We start from the raw sequence: 19,903 nt of genomic DNA on the forward strand, positions 1-19,903 counted from the left end.
AACATGTCGACTCCATTCCTTTCTGTAGATCCTGCCTGATCTGCTGAGTTCCTCCAGCATTTTGGTGTGTTACTAACCAGAGGCACATGCTGTGTTTAACAACAAAAAATAACTTTTTAACTCTTACATGGGCGGAGCTGCAATGACTTGGAAGTCAATGCACGGTACTTTCAACAAAAAAGTGCATCAAGTCCAGGATGTTTAAGACTGAGCTGGAGTATTAGCCTTCTCCAGCAAAATGGCCAATACTTAGAGGCAAATGCTTTGTTCTTTGCCTTCTTCTCTGCTTTCCTATCTCCTTCCCCGCTGGTGGAGTAGGTCAGAATTTCTAGACAGCCCGAGATATTATTCTTGGCTTCTGATCTGCAGGGGAGCTTTCACCATTCCTTAAGAAAATGATCTTTGTGGTGTTAAAATATTAATCAACTGCCCCAGAAATAACATAATGGTGATACTGCATCTTAAGAGCAGTATAAATGGTGGCATCAGTTCCGCTCTGTAGGAAACCAAGACCACACTTTTAGGAATGCTCTTGAATACAAATGAAAGGAACATTAACCACAGTAAGTCCGTGTGTTTTGGATAGATACAGGAAGTGAAGAAACACAAGATAAATGCATTGCAGGCTGCTTGTTTATAAAAAAGCAAATATTTGATTTAGAATCTTGCTTTTAGCCAGACCTTAAGAATGTAGAAATTGCTGGATGAAATAAAACTCATTTCAATTGCCTTCTATCAGTCTAGTAACTAAATGATGAATGATCCTAGAGTGGCTGACTAATTATTGCAATAAAATATTCATAATGCAGAGAAGTTCCAATGGATTGGTTGCCACAGAAACTCACTTAACATTAATTTTTAATTCTTGCTATCAAAATTAAATTGAAATGGAGGGCTTTGTTACAGAACAAAAGTTGACATTCCTGAACTTTATAAGGCATTTCCTGTGAACAAAGCATCCCTACCTGTTCCTCTGAATATCTGCTTCAAATGAGGGTTTGCTGACAAAATGGTACTCCATGCCTTGCCTCTCATGGGCTTTCTTTTGCCTTGTTGTTGCTGAATTCAAATAAAATAAGCAATTACACATATAATAACCTTTCCGTTGAGATCAATGGACCAATTCTTTGCCATTCATACCAGCCTTTGATTTTAGTTGATTGAACATCACCTTTCAATGTGGAAGACTTGGGTTTAAATCCCACCAGAATTCACTTATATTTAAATGTATTTCAGATGGGTAATATATAGTTAGACAAAAAGAAAAAAAAAGTCATTACTTGCACATTGCTACAATAACTGATTATAAATGCTCAGGGATGTCAGCATTGGACACCATGTAATCCCTTTTAAATACTTTTAAATATTAGGCACCAACACTAGTACAGAAACTACTGGCCTACCTTGTCCATGCTAACTATGATGCTTATCTACACTAATCCTTTTGGTTTATATCTCTCCATGTCTCCCCCATCTATGTGCCTGTCCAAATGTGTCTTAAACGTTGTATCTGCCTTCACTACTCCATTCCAGATATTCACCACTCTATGAGTAACAAAGGTTTCCCTTAGATCTTTCTGATATGCTTTCTACAAGAGGAATTTGAGAAGTATTTTACACTTAGTTAATTTAGGAGTTTAAATGTGACAATTAAATGAAATTAATGTGACAATTTTGTGTTGGTGCGTGGTCAAGTGGTTAAGTCATTCGTCTAGTGATCTGAAGGTCGCTAGTTCGAGCCTCAGCTGAGGCAGCGTGTTGTGTCCTTGAGCAAGGCACTTAACCACACATTGCTCTGCGACGATACTGGTGCCAAGCTGTATGGGTCCCTTCCCTTGGACAACATCGGTGGCATGGAGAGGGAAGACTTGCAGCATGGGCAACTGCTGGTCTTCCATACAACCTTGCCCAGGACTGCACCCTGGAAACCTTCCAAGGCACAAATCCATGGTCTCACAAGACTAACGGATGCCAATATAAATGTGACAATTACGTGAAATGGAAACTGCTTAACTTAGAATCAAGCAAGGAGACATATATTGTGTTCAGTTCTGGTCACATTATTATAGGAAGGATGTGGAAGCTTTAGAGAGGGCGCAGAGGAGATTTACCAGGATGCTGCCTGGATTAGAGAATATATCTTATAGGGAAAGGTAAGCGATCTAGGGCTTTTCTCTTTAGACCAAAGAAGGATAAGAGGTGAACTGATAGAGGTGTGCAAGATGATAAGATGCAGAGATAGAGTGGATGGCCAGGAGCTTTTCCCCCACCAGGGTGGAAATAACTAATATCAGAGGGAAGTGTAGAGGAATTGTCAGAAGTAGGTTCCTTACACTGAGAGTGGTGGGTGTCTGGACCGTGGTGTCAGGGGTCGTGGTCAAGGCAAATATTTTGAGGACATTTAAGAGACTCATAGATAGGCACATGGATGAAAGAAAAATGGAGAGCTATATGGGTGAAAAGGGTTAGATTGAGGTTGGAGAAGGTTAAAGGGTCGGCAAAACATCGTGGGCCAAAGGGCCTGTACTGTGTTGTTCTGTTCTATGTTCTTATTAGCTGATTAATGTCGAAAAGCACCTTCTGCAATGTTATTGTGGAAAAGAGCTTGACCTTTAAATTAAAAGGCTCTACAAAAGGACAGGTGAAACAAAGCAACTAACCTTTTCATGCAGAACTAGCATTTCACAGTTTTCACAGAAACATAGAAACATAGAAAATAGGTGCAGGAGTAGGCCTTTCGGCCCTTCGAGCCTGCACCGCCATTCAGTATGATCATGGCCGATCATCCAACTCAGAACCCTGTACCAGCCTTCCCTCCATACCCCCTGATCCCTTTAGCCACAAGGGCCATATCTAACTCCCTCTTAAATATAGCCAATGAACTGGCCTCAACTGTTTCCTGTGGCAGAGAATTCCACAGATTCACCACTCTCTGTGTGAAGAAGTTTTTCCTAATCTCGGTCATAAAAGGCTTCCCCTTTATCCTCAAACTGTGACCCCTCGTTCTGGACTTCCCCAACATCGGGAACAATCTTCCTGCATATAGCCTGTCCAATCCCTTTAGGATTTTAAATGTTTCAATAAGATCCCCCCCTCAATCTTCTAAATTCCAAAGAGTATAAGCCTAGTTGATCCAGTCTTTCATCATATGAAAGTCCTGCCATCCCAGGAATCAATCTGGTGAACCTTCTTTGTACTCCCTCTATGGCAAGGATGTCTTTCCTCAGATAAGGGGACCAAAACTGCACACAATACTCTAGGTGTGGCCTCACCAAGGCCTTGTACAACTGCAGTAGTACCTCCTTGCTCCTGTACTCGAATCCTCTTGCTATGAATGCCAGCATACCATTCGCCTTTTTCACCGCCTGCTGTAACTGCATGCCCACTTTCAATGACTAGTGTATAATGACACCCAGGTCTCTTTGCACCTCCCCTTTTCCGAATCGGCCACCATTCAGATAATAATCTGTTTTCCTGTTGTTGCCACCAAAGTGGATAACCTCACATTTATCCACATTAAATTGCATCTGCCATGAATTTGCCCACTCACCTAACCTATCCAAGTCACCCTGCATCCTCTTAGCATCCTCCTCACAGCTAACACTGCCACCCAGCTTCGTGTCATCCGCAAACTTGGAGATGCTGCATTTAATTCCCTCCTCCAAGTCATTAATATATATTGTAAACAACTGGGGTCCCAGCACTGAGCCTTGCGGTACCCCACTAGTCACCGCCTGCCATTCTGAAAAGGTCCCGTTTATTCCCACTCTTTGCTTCCTGTCTGCTAACCAATTCTCCACCCACACCAATACCTTACCCCCAATACCGTGTGCTTTAAATTTGCACACTAATCTCCTGTGTGGGACCTTGTCAAAAGCCTTTTGAAAATCCAAATATACCACATCCACTGGTTCTCCCCTATCCACTCTACTAGTTACATCCTCAAAAAATTCTATGAGATTCGTCAGACATGATTTTCCTTTCACAAATCCATGCTGACTTTGTCCGATGATTTCACCGCTTTCCAAATGTGCTGTTATCACATCTTTGATAACTGACCCTAGCATTTTCCCCACCACCGATGTTAGGCTAACCGGTCTATAATTCCCCGGTTTCTCTCTCACTCCTTTTTTAAAAGTGGGGTTACATTAGCCACCCTCCAATCCTCAGTAACTAGTCCAGAATCTAAAGAGTTTTGAAAAATTATCACTAAGACAGAAGCTGTAAGTGCTGTTGTACAGGCCTTACAAGGCAAGTCTGGCATAAGACAGAAGTGTTATCAAAGAGGTGAGAGACCCAGATAGGGGTAGGGTGGGGGTTAAAGGGAGGGGGATGTGTGTGAGGTGGTTCATGTACCAACAGGAAAATTGCTGTGTAGAAATTGGAAGGAGGGTTCGTAGATCTTTGTATAGGCCAAAGATCAGTTGTCAGGGAGTGTGGGCTGCAGACTGGTAATTGGGTGTTTGGGCAAGGATTGCAAGCTTGTGCTAGAATTGGGAAGGGAGTGGCCAGATGAGTTTATGGGGGTTGAAACTTGAGGACGATTTGGAAACTTGAAGGAAAGCCAGCTGAGCACATTATCTAATGGGTGTTCCCAGCACCGGAGTCTCAAGGTCTGGGATATGCTCAGGTCCACTAATTAACTCCTTTACAAAACCCTGGAAAAGCATGTGGTCCTAGGACCAGCACTCATAAGACCCCTGCTCTGGGATTCAGAGAATACTGTGAACTCCAAGTCTGACTGATGACGATCGCCTCATTTATGATGTGTAGTGTACAGGGCAAGGTGTGAGTGCTTGCCCTTTGCCTTAAAATTTGAATTAATTTAAGAAGTATATACTTCACTAGTTGTTAGTGGTGTATCTCTAACATAGTCAGAATTTGGTGCAACAGCCTAAAGGTTATAGTAATGAATTACCATCCTGTGTGAACATTTTCTAATAATTACTTGGAATTTGCAAATTAGTTAACCTCACCAGTCTGTGTTGAATGAAAACACACTAGAGAAGTGCACATTTAAACACGCTCGTACTTACAAGGAACAGCCACATTATAGCGATTGGGATTTTCTGCTATTATTCTTTGCCTCATCTCATTTATTTTTGCTCCTAAAGATCCTGGAAAAGTGCATAAAATCCATGAGGTATAAAGGCACAAAATATAAGATCTGACCAGTTTATTACACTATGATACTTGACCAAAATGTTAGAATAGGTACATTGTTATAAAATATTTAATTTTTCATTTTTTTATTCCAGTGGCTTTAAATTTTTTTTAAAACTCATTAAGGGGTCTTGCATCAACCCAGCATCTGGCAGTGATAGGACGTGGCTTTATGTGATATTAATTATACATGCTGAGTGTTCTTGATCGGTTGCACACCCTCTCACTACTGTATGTGGAACTGCAGAATTCTGGAAGCAGTTTGCATGATCATGATACTTTTAGGGAGTGATAGGACTTACCAACCAGTACCACCAGTCTGTGTGTATCGTTAGGGCGACGGTGGTAGATGGCCACTTCTTCATAGGTTAGGTATTCCACACTCTCATTCTGCTTTGTCTGTTTTTCAGTTTGGTTATTCTGTCGGCATTTCCTGCTCAGCCGAAAGCTTCTCCGTAAGCCAGCTGTAACACAACATCAAGGACACAAGGACAACTGAGGAAGAAGGAAACAGCTCATTGGGGCTCAATGCATAAGACATTGTTACCATACAATTCATATGAATACAAACACAATGCAAACTGATGAACATTTCCTTTCAAAATACATACAATTTTTAATTCCATTGGAAATTTCACAGAGATATGTTAATCTGAGCAAGTTCCCCTGGCTCACACTGGTTATCCTTCCAGAATCTCAGGGTTTTTTCAATTTAAAGACACATGCGAACTTAAGACATAGGAGCAGAATTAGGCCATTTGGCCCATTGAGTCTGCTCTGCCATTCCATCATGGCTGCTTCTCTCAACCCCATTTTCCTGCCTTCTCCCCATAACCTTTGTTAATCAAGAACCTATCAAACTCCACTTTAAATATATCCAATGACTTGGCCTGCAAAGAATTCCACAGATTCTCCACCCTCTGGTTAAAGAAATTTTTCCTCATCTCTGTTCTAAATGGACATCCCTCAATTCTGAGGCTGTGCCCTTTGGTCCTTGACTCCCCCACTATAATCTCGGGATTACTGCCTGTGCCACGCGACAGTGAGAGTAGGAATGCGATGAGGTGGAGGATAAATGCGTGGCTGAGGGATTGGAGCAGGGGGCAGGGATTCAAGTTTTTGGATCATTGGGACCTCTTTTGGCGCAGGCGTGACCTGTACAAAAAGGACGGGTTACACTTGAATCCTAGGGGGACCAATATCCTGGCAGGGAGATTAGCAGGGGCTACTGAGGTGACTTTAAACTAGAATGGTTGGGAGGTGGGAATCAAATTAAAGAGGCTAGGCGTGAGGGGGTTAGTTCACAACAGGGGGATGGGAACCAGTGCAGAGAGACAGAGGGGTGTAAAGTGAGGGTAGAAGCAAAAAGTACTAAGGAGAAAAGTAAAAGTGGCAGGCCGACAAATCCAGGGCAAGCATTAAAAAGGGCCACTTTTCAACATAATTGTATAAAGGCTAAGAGAGTTGTAAAAGAGCGCCTGAAGGCTTTGTGTGTCAATGCAAGGAGCATTCGTAATAAGGTGGATGAATTGAAAGTGCAGATTGTTATTAATGATTATGATATAGTTGGGATCACAGAGACATGGCTCCAGGGTGACCAAGGCTGGGAGCTCAACGTTCAGGGATATTCAATATTCAGGAGGGACAGACATGAAAGAAAAGGAGGTGGGGTGGTGTTGCTGGTTAAAGAGGAGATTAACGCAATAGAAAGGAAGGACATAAGCCGGGAAGATGTGGAATCGATATGGGTAGAGCTGCGTAACACTAACAGGCAGAAAATGCTGCTGGGAGTTGTGTACAGGCCACCTAACAGTAGTAGTGAGGTCGGAGATGGTATTAAACAGGAAATTAGAAATGTGTGCAATAAAGGAACAGCAGTTATAATGGGTGACTTCAATCTACATGTAGATTGGGTGAACCAAATTGGTAAAGGTGCTGAGGAAGAGGATTTCTTGGAACGTATGCGGGATGGTTTTTTGAACCAACATGTCGAGGAACCAACTAGAGAGCAGGCTATTCTGGACTGGGTTTTGAGCAATGAGGAAGGGTTAATTAGCAATCTCGTCGTGAGAGGCCCCTTGGGTAAGAGTGACCATAATATGATGGAATTCTTCATTAGGATGGAGAGTGAGATAGTTAATTCAGAAACAAAGGTTCTGAACTTAAAGAGGGGTAACTTTGAAGGTATGAGACGTGAATTAGCTAAGATAGACTGGCAAATGACACTTAAAGGATTGACGGTGGATATGCAATGGCAAGCATTTAAAGGTTGCATGGATGAACTACAACAATTGTTCATCCCAGTTTGGCAAAAGAATAAATCAAGGAAGGTAGTGCACCCGTGGCTGACAAGAGAAATTAGGGATAGTATCAATTCCAAAGAAGAAGCATACAAATTAGCCAGAAAAAGTGGCTCACCTGAGGACTGGGAGAAATTCAGAGTTCAGCAGAGGAGGACAAAGGGCTTAATTAGGAAGGGGAAAAAATATTATGAGAGAAAACTGGCGGGGAACATAAAAACTGACTGTAAAAGCTTTTATAGATATGTAAAAAGGAAAAGACTGGTAAAGACAAATGCAGGTCCCCGACAGACAGAAACAGGTGAATAAAGGGGAGGCCTTTTAGGAAAAACTTCTTCACACAGAGAGTGGTGAATCTGTGGAATTCTCTGCCACAGGAAACTGTTGAGGCCAGTTCATTGGCTATATTTAAGAGGGAGTTAGATATGGCCCTTGTGGCTACGGGGATCAGGGGGTATGGAGGGAAGGCTGGGGCAGGGTTCTGAGTTGGATGATCAGCCATGATCATAATAAATGGCGGTGCAGGCTCGAAGGGCCGAATGGCCTACTCTTGCACACCCCCCCCCCCCCCCACATCCAGTCTATCCGGAACTTACTGTACAATATTCGATAGGTTTCAATGAGATCCCCCATCATTCTTTTAAACTCCAGTGAGTACAGGCCCAAAGGTATCAAACACTCCTCACATCTTACCTCTTTCATTCTCTTCAACTTCCTCTGAACTCTCTCCAAAGCTAGCATATCCTTTCTTAGATTAGGGGCCCAATACAGCTCGCAATACCCCAAGTGTGGTCTGACCAATGCCTTATAATGCCTCAGCATTACATCCTTGCTTTTGTTTTCTAGTCCTCTCGTAATGAATGCTATAATTGCATTTGTCTTCCTTACCACTGACTCAACCTGCAAGTTAACCTTTAGGGGATCCTGCACAAGGACTCCCAAGCCCCTCTGCAGCTCTGAGTTTTGAATTTTCTCCCCATTTATAAAATAGTCTTGTTGAGTCATTATGGAAGAAATTCTCGATTTCATTCCTGTGATTGATTTATTTCAACATTAGCTGTTCTATGACTTGCTGTCATCAGTAGGTTGGTTTACTTCCTTTAAGGAATGAAACTCTACTTTGATTGGTATTTTAGGGTACTAACATCCCCCAAAACTCATTCGAGCTTATGTGGGTCATCATGCAAATGGCGATGAAATTGCTGTAGTTGTTCAGCCGCCTCCATGAATAGTTTTCTACTGATGCCTTTTTGGGTGAATGGCTCCAGAGAAAAATCATTTAGTATGTCATTGTTTCTTACTTCATCATCAACTTCAACCATAAATGCACCCTGAGGATCTTAGTTTTTCCCTCTTCACTTTTGTATTGTTATTACATTGTTGCTTTCGGTATACAACCATAATTCTAATTGTCTGTTTTTTGTTATCAATATGGTTTTGATTTTCCCAGTTTCCTCCCAGTGATCCTCTCACCTCCCTTACAGATTTTGGGAAGATTCACTCCTTTACTTCCAGCAGTTTATTCTGCCCAGTCGTCAATAACACTAGACATCTCTCTTGTTTTTATCTTATTGCTGAATTTGTTCAATTTGCATGGCACTTTTGAATCCATGTAGGATAAGTAGGATGCAAGTAGCCAGTTACCAGTACTGATCACTGCAGCTTCTTTCACCTTCTCAATAAATCAAACTTCTGACACATTACACCATTGTGCTTTCCTCAAAATCCACTCCACATCAATTGATAATGTGTAACAAAAACACTTTGACAGGATATTGGACAGGAACTGTTATCAGATAAAATGGTTTACATCATGGTTTAGCAGATTGGCTGAATTGTTATTGATTAGAAACAGAACATTTCCTCTTTACAGCCCTTGAGACACTATGATGGACTTCTAACTTAATAATATGGAGAAAACATTAAAGATTTCATGGTTGGTACAAAAATGCTATAGAATCAGAATAAATTGCTGGACCGAGATTGGCCAAAAGTAGAACTGATACTAACTACTATATTTGTGCTGTGGCTCTTTGCAGTTTTTGGACAAATGTGACCTTGTGAGAAGGCAGGAGCAGCCTTGGATTTCTACGATCAACATAAACTATTACTGGTTACATGTAATGTACTGGACCATAAATCCTGTGAAATTTGTAAGAACTATTAAATTTAAAAGGGATGCAATTTGGAAATGGATGGAAATAATTAGAAGTTATGATTTATATTTAAACTAAACACTCCTATCAGCTAAGTGCACAAATTAGCATCATTTATTATTGCTGGCTGTATTTCACCTTTGCTGAAGGTTACAGTAATTCACATTTTCTATTTTCTTTTGCAGTTTAGGTTCACTGGGAATGGACTGAGTTCTCACACAGACTACAGATTTTGTTTTACAAAGAATACATTACATGTTTTCACTTAACAGCAAGCTATTTACTGCTGTCAATTGTTCTAATTGATTTGCTCTGAATGCATAGGGAGGGTGTGTTGGTGTAAATCAGTTTCATGTTCATAAATGTGTATTGATTTTAGAGTAAGATTTAGAATGAATGCCAATTTATTCCAAAAAGAAAATACGAATATCATTCTGAATTAACAATCATTCCCTCTGTATATACATTCAGCAATGTATATTCATTAGTTTATTATTCCTGTGACTGATAGAAAGGAATCCATAGCTTCTCAGCTTTACACATTAACTGTTGGAAAAGTGAACTTTGTGCATTGGATTCTCAGCAGTATTGTACTACATAGTGTCATGCTAACAATTCAATTTAAACTTTTCGTTTTATGTCATTAACTTGAAATGAGTGACCATCACTAGTGTTAAACTAACATGATCATAGAATTTACTTTCTTGACTGACAAATACTGAATAGTCATTTGGAGAAGAACTTGATAGCTTTTACTACCCATGGTATTGTGGTCATGTAGCCTTTTAAGAGAGGGTGATAAAGGACAGGAAATTATGCAGAAAGGAACAAAAGCATTTATACTCGAATTTACAGGCACAGGATGAAGTAGGTTCACTATTCCAAAGCCTTCAACTGATACTATGCATCGGACTACACATAGGATTATGAAACAGATACAAATTAATTGAAATTTGACCCATACATTTCAACAAGCAAAATGAAGGTGACAAAAATGTTATATTTTTTTTAAAGGAATTTCATTGTAATGTCATGAAAAGCACATTTACATAAGACCACTGTTTTATGATTTTAAGTAAAATAAAATCCTGTTTATATTAACTGCGATTCTGATATTTTCCATAGATTTTAGGGCAATTACATTCAATTATTCCATTAATTTGTGCTTAAGGTTTTGGTTTATCTTACTGCTGAAGGATTAAATCCCACTTTTGGTTGAGATTCCAAGATTTTGGGATCAAATTTGATAATTTTTTCCCAATAAATTCTAAAACAGTGGCCTTGAGAAAACTGCATAAGAAGCTGAGCAGAATCTAGATTCTCACCTATATACAACCCATTCAAATACCCATCACAATCACAGTCCTCTGTGAGGCAGAGAAGCAGCAAATAGAAAGGGAAAGAATGATCAAGATCAGAAAGTAAAAAACAGAAAACCAATCAGTTTTTGAGAAAAGCAAATCAATAAGCCACCAAACTCTAAGTATGGAGAGTAACAATAGCAAAATGCTGCAGGTCCATGTCTGAACCCACATTTCCAGGAGTTCTTTAATACATCCTGTGCTTACTCATTATTTATTTATACGTTATAAATTTATCTATGTTTATCACATTTCCTCAATTACAAAAATCTGCATTTTAATTAGGTTTCAATCATCTTTTCAGAAAATAGTACTCGATCCATGACCTAAGCATTTATTCCTTCCAGAATTGGAGGTAGTGTATACGTTTTACAAGATGCAATACAGCAATCCCGTGCTTCTTCAACAGTTGCTCCCACGTCTTGAAGGACAAAAGCAGCAGAGTCATGGAATATTACCCACTTGTACTTTCTACTCCACAACAGACACAAAATTAGAATCAGATTTATTACCATTGTCCCATATGATGTGCATTGGAACTTATCACTGACCCTTCATTATTATAGACCTCAAATCCTGGATCTCCTTCCCTCTTTGTGGGAGTTCATAGATAGCATGGCTTCAAGAGGAGGCATCATCACTTTCTCAAGGATACTTAGGAATGGGCAATAAAAGGTGGCTTTGCCAGTGATGCCCACATCCTACTGATAAAGAAAAGTAAGGCAGAATATCTTAAAAGGCTCTCCATCTTTGATGATACCATAAAGATATTTCTTTACATCACTTTCTTTATATCCCCCAAACACATTGGTGCGGTAGAGTTAGGTCCAGCCAGCTCTGAGGTGAGAGATGCGTGGTGAAATGGATCCATTGATTTATTAATTCAAAAAGCACATGTTTCAATAGGATTTATAATAAAACAAAGAAACCCAGGCTAATTAAAACAACCAGCTTTCCACTTCTGCCTGCATTGCAACTGTTCAATGGAAACCCCATTCCAGTGCAATGAAGAATCTGGATTGTAATCAAGGTCCTCGTTTGCAAAAAGCATCATGCTGTTGTTTCTAAGAGAAATAAAAATAAATTTAAATTCAAGTCTGTTGTCCTTATCCGTTCAGTCGGTATGCAACCCAGACCCAGAGCAAAGAAGCTTACTCTTAACGGCTTTACTCTCTGTTATGGCCTAGTGCACCACACTGCCAATTAAATGAAAATAAATATTTTTATGCTTCAAACATAAACATAGAAAGTTAAATAAAATCAGAGAGAGTTGTTGCGATTCTTATGGTAAATACTCTTTAGACAAGTTCAGAATTGAAATCATAGAAACATAGAAAACCTACAGCACAATACAGGCCCTTCAGCCCACAATGCTGTGTCAAACACGTACTTACTTTAGAAATTACCTAGGGTTACCCATAGCCCTCTATTTTTCTAAACTCCATGTATCTATCCAGGAGTCTCTTAAAAGATCCTATTATATCCGCCTTCACCACCGTCACCGGCAGCCCATTCTGCGCACTCACCACTCTGCGTAAAACACTTATCCCTGACATCTCCTCTGTACCTACTTGCAAGCACCTTAAAACTGTGCCCTCTCACCTTAGCCATTTCAGCCCTGTGAAAAAGCCTCTGACTATCCACGCGATCAACGCCTCTCATCGAAACAGTTGTTATAAAAAGATATTAATTTAAAAAGAATTCACTATTGATCATTCACTGGCTGGTTTCTTAATTGCAAGCTAGAAACTAATCACTTAAATCACTTTAAAAGTGGAGCAATTTTCCTAGTTCAATATTTAATGCAATTGTGCTTTACCGCATGATAATAAATCTGAAACAATACTGTTCACACCTTAATCTGTGTGCATTAATCCTTCTCTGATCTTGGAAACAAAAATAAAATCTTAATATGTGGATATGTTCTATATTATTGGTAAATACTGAAGATTTACATTCATTATTTAGCTATGCATGGTCATATATCGTGAAAATGTACATGCAATTTACAGATGTGGAGCACCCACCTTTCTCACAACTTTGGTCATCTAAGAATAGCATTGATAAAGAAAAAGGAAAATATTGAAAAAAAAATTATTGTCACCAAAAAATTGATTTGGCTCATACGATTAGAGAGGATATAGTAATTAAATCAAAATGTTAGGGTGCTCAGATTCATATAAACTGAAATTTCCTTTTCAACAGAAACACTTCACCTGTAAAACAATGAACTATTAATTGTAATCCTTTTAAAGAAGAAGTCACTGCACAAGTATGGGAAGAAAGGTGGGATTTACTGACACTTTGTTGATATACCCTTGCTCAGGGTATTCTGATGAAAAGCTTTTGCCCAATGCCTTGTGGAAAACTGCATGGACAAATTACAGAATAAACTGTCTTTTCTCTTTACAGATGATGACAGATCTGTTTTGGCCAAGAACATTTTCACTCTTAATTCAGATATCTTACACTGTATTTTTATTTCAGTTTACACTCCACTGGAAATCATGAGTAATGTTTTCGGTCACAAGGTTTGGAAGGGCCTGAAGTAGTGGTAGAAGCAAATATATTAAATAATTTTCAGTGGAGTTGGGTAGGTTCTTGAGTTGGAACTGGGTTACAAAACACAAAGCAGGGTCATTAATTTTTGCATGATTGTAGTTTTATTTTTTATAGTAGTTTTAAAGAGCCACTTAGGCTGAATGGGTTGTTGTGTTGTAGGCTTGTGTTATTCTATGTTAGAAACAATCACATTCACCAAAGTCACCATTTCTAGTGGTTTCAGTTGAGAAAATGTTAATGGAAATGAGTCACAAAATAATGGAATCATGGGCCTTTCTACAGGAGTTGATAGATTGTGACCAATGATGCAAAGCTTGCTGAATTGATTTTTCCTAATTTTGCATCTACAGGCATTCATAATTTCGGTCTTGCAAAAAAAGCACTTTTTCAGACTTGAATTAGAACTTAAGCGGTGAAAACACCAGAAACATAAGACACAAAAAAGTCTGCTTACATGATGATCTTTTGCTGCTTTTCTCTTGTTCCAAGGTAGCATGCTTTTGCCAATAGGCAAGCCGCCTGAAATTAAAGGAGAGATGTTTAACTGAGATGGAAAGTATTTCATCAAGATTACTTTTTTTCCAAAGACCCTGGCGTCTGCAAGTTCTAGACTTGTTGGTGTTCACATTTTTAACCACAGTATTGCTTTTATTTTCAGGTCTTTCTGTGGGTCTATTTGCAAATGCATCATTCCATTTTGTATTGGGTCTCATTGTCCAAAAATATTTATGTAATTTGGGATTAGGTTAATGTTGAGCGGGCTAATGTCAGTTGGAGCAATGGTCTTCACATTGCAATGGACTTCTGTGCCTCTAAACTAGAGAGGGAAATAGAGTAATCATATTAATTACTGTACTCAAATGCCTGTGCAAGGATGTGCAAAAGGAGCAGGAGTAATATTCTTTGCCACATTGTTGAAAATACTGGCTGGAAGCTATCTTCCAGATCCACATAACATAACCTAAGAAAGCAGAGGGTATCCTTGTACCAAATCCAGCTCATAATTTCATCATTTCCATTGACCCATTAAATAATCATTAAACTTGGTATTTTGGAAAAAGTACAAGTATATTGCAGTAGAAAAATGGTGAGTTTAACAGAGCTCACTATTACTTCGAAGAACTGCACAGCACAGATAAAAGCCAATATTGTAACACAGCTGTCTGAAATAGCTTGCTCCTCCTTAAGATGCACTATATCAAGGAATCTGCCTTTTAAGGATGATGCATGGTGTCGTATTCCTTCATTGATAATTGGGGAGAAAACCCTCATGTCGTGGGTAACACGCACAAGATGCTGGAGGAACTCAGCAGGTCAGGCAGCATCTATGGAGAGGAATAAACAGCCGATGTTTTGTGCTGAGATCCTTCAATAGGACTACATTCACCCAGTCCTGTTATAGAAAAGTAATTTTTTTTAAAAATCCACCGTTGTGCAAAAGTTCAACCCAACATCAAAAAATCTAACCTTGATTTCCTCTTAGGTATTCTCTCACAAAAATGTATGAGAGTAAATGAACATTAATTTGTACTGTAAATAAAAATGCAGAATTAAATAAGCCATACTTGAGATATTTTTGTCTAAGATGCAACTTTTTTAATAATAAATTTTAATTAAACATTTTACAAGACAATTTTATCCAATTATTAATGACGAGAAAGAAATCTGGGGAACAATTAACTTTAATCCCATTCAGTATTAAGTTACAGAAGGAACGATTGAAGTGAACTGGAGAACTGAATTATGTTGTTCATGAATGAATTTGTGTTAATTGAGACCAAGCTCAAACTTTGGCAAGTAAGGTTGAGAGGTAATCAGCTTTCAGACATATATTTGTCTTGTAGTTGGCTATCCACTTCTGAGACATTTAATTTGGCAGTTTACCAAAAAAAATGTTAGTGACAGTTTTTACTCTATTTTTGACCTCAAACCTTTAAGAACAAGCATACACAGATACCTACTTCTCTTGAAATCTTTTTGATGGAATAAGACCAGCCCGGAGATTTGCATCTCCCATACGCTTTGCTTGCCACCATACAGAATCATCCTGGCTCACAACTTGAAGAATGTCTCCTTTCCTGAAAGGTAACCCTGCCTCTTTACAGGGAATTGCTTTATCCTCACTTGGGTCATAGTCAAACAAGGCTTTCACATGCACCTAAGGAAAAGAATAAAGTCATTTAGAATTATCTTAGTCTATTCACATTGATGTGATTTTCTTAGGTCTCCTACTCTACAAATCTAAGCTGAAAAAAATCCATCATTTTACTTTGCAACACACACAAAATCCTGGAGGAACTCAGCAGGCCATGCAGCATCTATGGAAAAAAGTACAGTCAACGTTTTGGGTTGAGACCCTTCGGCAGGACTGGAGAAAAAAAGATGAGGAGTAGATTTAAAAGGCGATGGGAGGGAAGGGAGAAACACAGGGTGATAGGTGAAACCAGGAGGTGGAGGGATGAAGTAAAGAGCTGAAAGAGCTGGGAAGTTGATTGGTGAAAGAGATACAGGGCTGGAGAAGGGGGAGTCTGACAGGAGAGAACAGAAAGCCATGGAAGAAAGAAAAGGGGGGAGGAGCACCAAAGGGAGGCGATGGGGCAGGCAAGGAGATAAGGTGAGAGAGGGAAAGGGGATGGGGAATAGTGAAGTGGGGGTGGGGGGCATTACCAGTTAGCTTGAGAAATCGATGTTCATGCCATCAAGTTGGAGGCTACCCAGATGAAATATAAGGTGTTGTTCTTCCAACCTGAGTGTGGCCTCACCTTGACAGTAGAGGAGGCCACGGGGTTATATACTGTGTCCGGTGCTCCTGGTGTGACCTCCTGTATATTGGCGAGACCCGATGTAGATTGGGAGACAATTTCCCATTCCGGTATGCCCATCCATGGCCTCCTCTACTGTTGCGATGAGGCCACACTCAGGTTGGAGGAACAACTCCTTATATTCCATCTGGGTAGCCTCCAACCTGATAGCATGAATGTCGATTTCTTGAAATTCCAGTAATGGCCCCTGCCTTTCACCATTCCCCATCCCCTTTGCCTCTCTCACCTTATCTCCTTGCCTGCCCATTGCATATCTCTGGAGCTCCTCCCTCCTTTTCTTTCTTCCATGGTCTTCTATCCCCTCCTATCAGATTTCCCCCCTTCTCTAGCCCTGTATCTCTTTCACCAATCAACCTCCCAACTCTTTACTTCATCCCTCCCCCTTCCAGTTTCACTTATCACCTTGAGTTTCTCTCTCCCCTCCTCCACCTGCGAAATCTACTCATCTTTTTTTCACCAGTCCTGCCAAAGGGTCTCAGTCTAAAACGTTGACTGTACTATTTTTTTTCCATAGATGCTGCCTGGTCTGCTGAGTTCCTCCAGCATTCTGTGTGTGTTGCTTGGATTTCCAGCATCTGCAGATTTTTTTCTTGTTCATGATTTTACTTTTATTAATTTTAACTTACAGTCTGTTTCCTGATAGTCAAACTTTTCACTTCAGAGAAAAAGTTCTTTAATAAACATTGAAAAATTGCATTAGGACACGCAAAAATGTTTAGTCAGCATATCCGAACTCCTTAAATTCTATTTAGCATTATTATACCCAGGATGATTCGTATTATTCATTAAGTTGCATCGCCAAACATCTCTTGATTAAGTGATCAGAACAATGGAAGTTACAAATAGATCTAGCACCTTATACAACAACATAATTTATTTTATGCTCATGAGTGTATGACTTGCATACAGGAATAGGCCCTTTGGCCCGTTGAACCTTTACAATCATTTAAGAAGAACATGGCTGATCTCATTGTAACCTCCCCTTCACACCCTGAAGTAACCCTGGTAATATTTTACACCCTTCTTAAATCTACTACACTGAAAACCCCACATTACAGAGAAGCTGTTTTCCTTGAAAATAATCCATCTTGTGACTTTCTGTAATGCAAACCTTCTATTTTATTGACTCCCCTGTTGGAGATGCCAATCCTCCAATAGTAATGCAACGATTTGTCACATGGTGTGAGCAGAATTATCTGCAGCTTAATGTGAAAAAGACTAAGGAGCTGGTGGTAGACCTGAGGAGAGCTAAGGTAACGGTGACCCCTGTTTCCATCCAGGGGGTCAGTGTGGACATGGTGGAGGATTACAAATACCTGGGGATACGAATTGACAATAAACTGGACTGGTCAAAGAACACTGAGGCTTTCTACAAGAAGGGTCAGAGCAGTCTCTATTTCCTGAGGAGACTGAGGTCCTTTAACATCTGCCGGACGATGCTGAGGATGTTCTACGAGTCTGTGGTGGCCAGTGCTATCATGTTTGCTGTTGTGTGCTGGGGCAGCAGGCTGAGGTTAGCAGACACCAACAGAATCAACAAACTCATTCATAAGGCCAGTGATGTTGTGGGGATGGAACTGGACTCTCTCACGGTGGTGTCTGAAAAGAGGATGCTGTCTAAGTTGCATGCCATCTTGGTCAATGTCTCCCATCCACTACATAATGTACTGGGTGGGCACAGGAGTACATTCAGCCAGACACTCATTCCACCGAGATGCAGCACTGAGCATCATAGGAAGTCATTCCTGCCTGTGGCCATCAAACTTTACAACTCCTCCCTTGGAGGGTCAGACACCCTGAACCAATAGGCTGGTCCTGGACTTATTTCATAATTTACTGGCATAATTTACATATTACTATTTAACTATTTATGGATCTATTACTATTTATTATTTATAGTGCAACTGTAACAAAAACCAATTTCCCCCGGGATCAATAAAGTATGACTATGACTATGACTATTTATAGGCAAGCTAATTTCTGATTGTCTTGTAGCCAGAAGAAAAATAATTGTTTTAATTAATCATAAATTAATGTTACTTTTTTTGATAAAATATCAATAGCAGAAATTGATCTGTCAGTTTCCAAAGCAAACTTCTGAAGTGGCTTCCTGCTGTGAATTGACGTGTCCTACATAAACAAGTTCAGTTCTCTGTATACATTTGGTCTTTATTTATATAAATTTTTCACATCAATTCTGTTAAAAGCATTTTTTTACATACCTCAAATGTTTTTGGTAGTGATTTGTGAATTCCATAAGGACACATTTCCAGTATCCAAACATAGTTGTGCACTATACTTTAACTTTGAATGTATTTGCTTAAATGCTTCCACTCTTTGAGGACGAGTGTTCCAATGATTCATAATACTCTGAGAGAATAATATTTTGACCTTAAATCCGTGTTAAACAAGTGACCCTTAAATCCATATCCTGTCTCAAGAAGAAACATACTCTCTACATCTCTCCTGTCAACACCACTCGATAAAAGTAATCCTTTATATTGTTTGTTTACATCCCCCCTCCCCATATCTCAGCACTTGGTTAATAGTTTTAGTGCTTATCTACTGTTACTTCCTGTTTGCATTCCTTTTTTTCTTTTTAAATCGTTTTATTAATTTTCCAAAATTATAAACAGAATAACAATGTTGATACAGAGAGATTGGAATAATCTTATTGTTGATTGCATTCCTGATCGGCAGGACTCTGCTGTTCCATTTAACACAACTATCTCCATCGGTTTCTTGGTACAGACCAATTATCATACACCGCCTACCATTGACTGGACTTTAGAGTACTCTATCCTCTAGCCCTCTGCAACCTGCCACATCCCATTTATAGCAACTGTATTTCCTAATTTTGTACTAATTGTTTAACCAGCACAATACTTTAACTCCTGTTTTGTGACTCCTTACCTTTGACCTTAATCGACGTCGTGAGATTTTGTAAAAAGCGTTCTGAAAATCCAAGATTAAAATATCAACTTATAAATCTGCTTAACTTGAATATTTATGCAACTCTGTACACAGTCAAGAAAATTATCCTACTACTTCATGTTATTTGACTACAAGTTCAGCGATCATTAATTTTACCTTGATGCATGATCTCCTACAGGGAGTTCAGCTTTTACATGTTTCCAGCGGCCGTTTCTCACTGAGTTGCCAGTTCTGTATCTAGCTTACTGTTTCTTCATCAAATACCTACACTTTTCTGAGTTCAAATCAACATAAGAAATGGATCAGGAATAGACCAAATAGGGTCTCAAGTGTGCTCTGGTGTTTACAACCAATCCCCTGCCCTCTTCTATTTCCCCATCTGATCTATGTACACTCCCATGAAAAAGTATTCAGCCTCCACAACTATTTTCTCATTTTGCTGTCTCATTTTCTAAATTTAAAGTATATTGAACTAGGATTTTTGGACCTAATCTACAAAACATTGTGCATCATTAGATTATGAGGCCATAAGACATAGGAGCAGAATTAGGCCATTCGGCCCATCAAGTCCAGTCCACCATTCAATCATGGCTGATCCTTTTTTT

General features: G+C 39.5%; 1 protein-coding gene across 2 annotated transcripts in view; it reads right to left on the reverse strand.

The window, feature by feature from the left end:
* LOC134340611 (MAGUK p55 subfamily member 3-like) overlaps window positions 1-19,903 on the reverse strand; it is a 78,304-nt gene that overhangs the window by 14,957 nt on the left and 43,444 nt on the right. Inside the window, exons 10-17 of one of the 2 annotated variants that reach the window (XM_063038053.1) lie at window positions 19,278-19,319; window positions 15,504-15,700; window positions 13,997-14,061; window positions 13,008-13,028; window positions 10,945-10,986; window positions 5,466-5,627; window positions 5,037-5,117; window positions 966-1,059 (exon numbers count right to left, since the gene is read on the reverse strand). In XM_063038053.1, the coding sequence (XP_062894123.1) occupies window positions 966-1,059; window positions 5,037-5,117; window positions 5,466-5,627; window positions 10,945-10,986; window positions 13,008-13,028; window positions 13,997-14,061; window positions 15,504-15,700; window positions 19,278-19,319 (704 nt within the window). The remainder of the gene's footprint in view (window positions 1-965; window positions 1,060-5,036; window positions 5,118-5,465; window positions 5,628-10,944; window positions 10,987-13,007; window positions 13,029-13,996; window positions 14,062-15,503; window positions 15,701-19,277; window positions 19,320-19,903) is intronic. The other variant, XM_063038054.1, reaches the window with a different exon arrangement.

The sequence above is a fragment of the Mobula hypostoma genome, chromosome X1 (genome assembly GCF_963921235.1).
Source record: "Mobula hypostoma chromosome X1, sMobHyp1.1, whole genome shotgun sequence".
NCBI lineage: Eukaryota > Metazoa > Chordata > Chondrichthyes > Myliobatiformes > Myliobatidae > Mobula > Mobula hypostoma.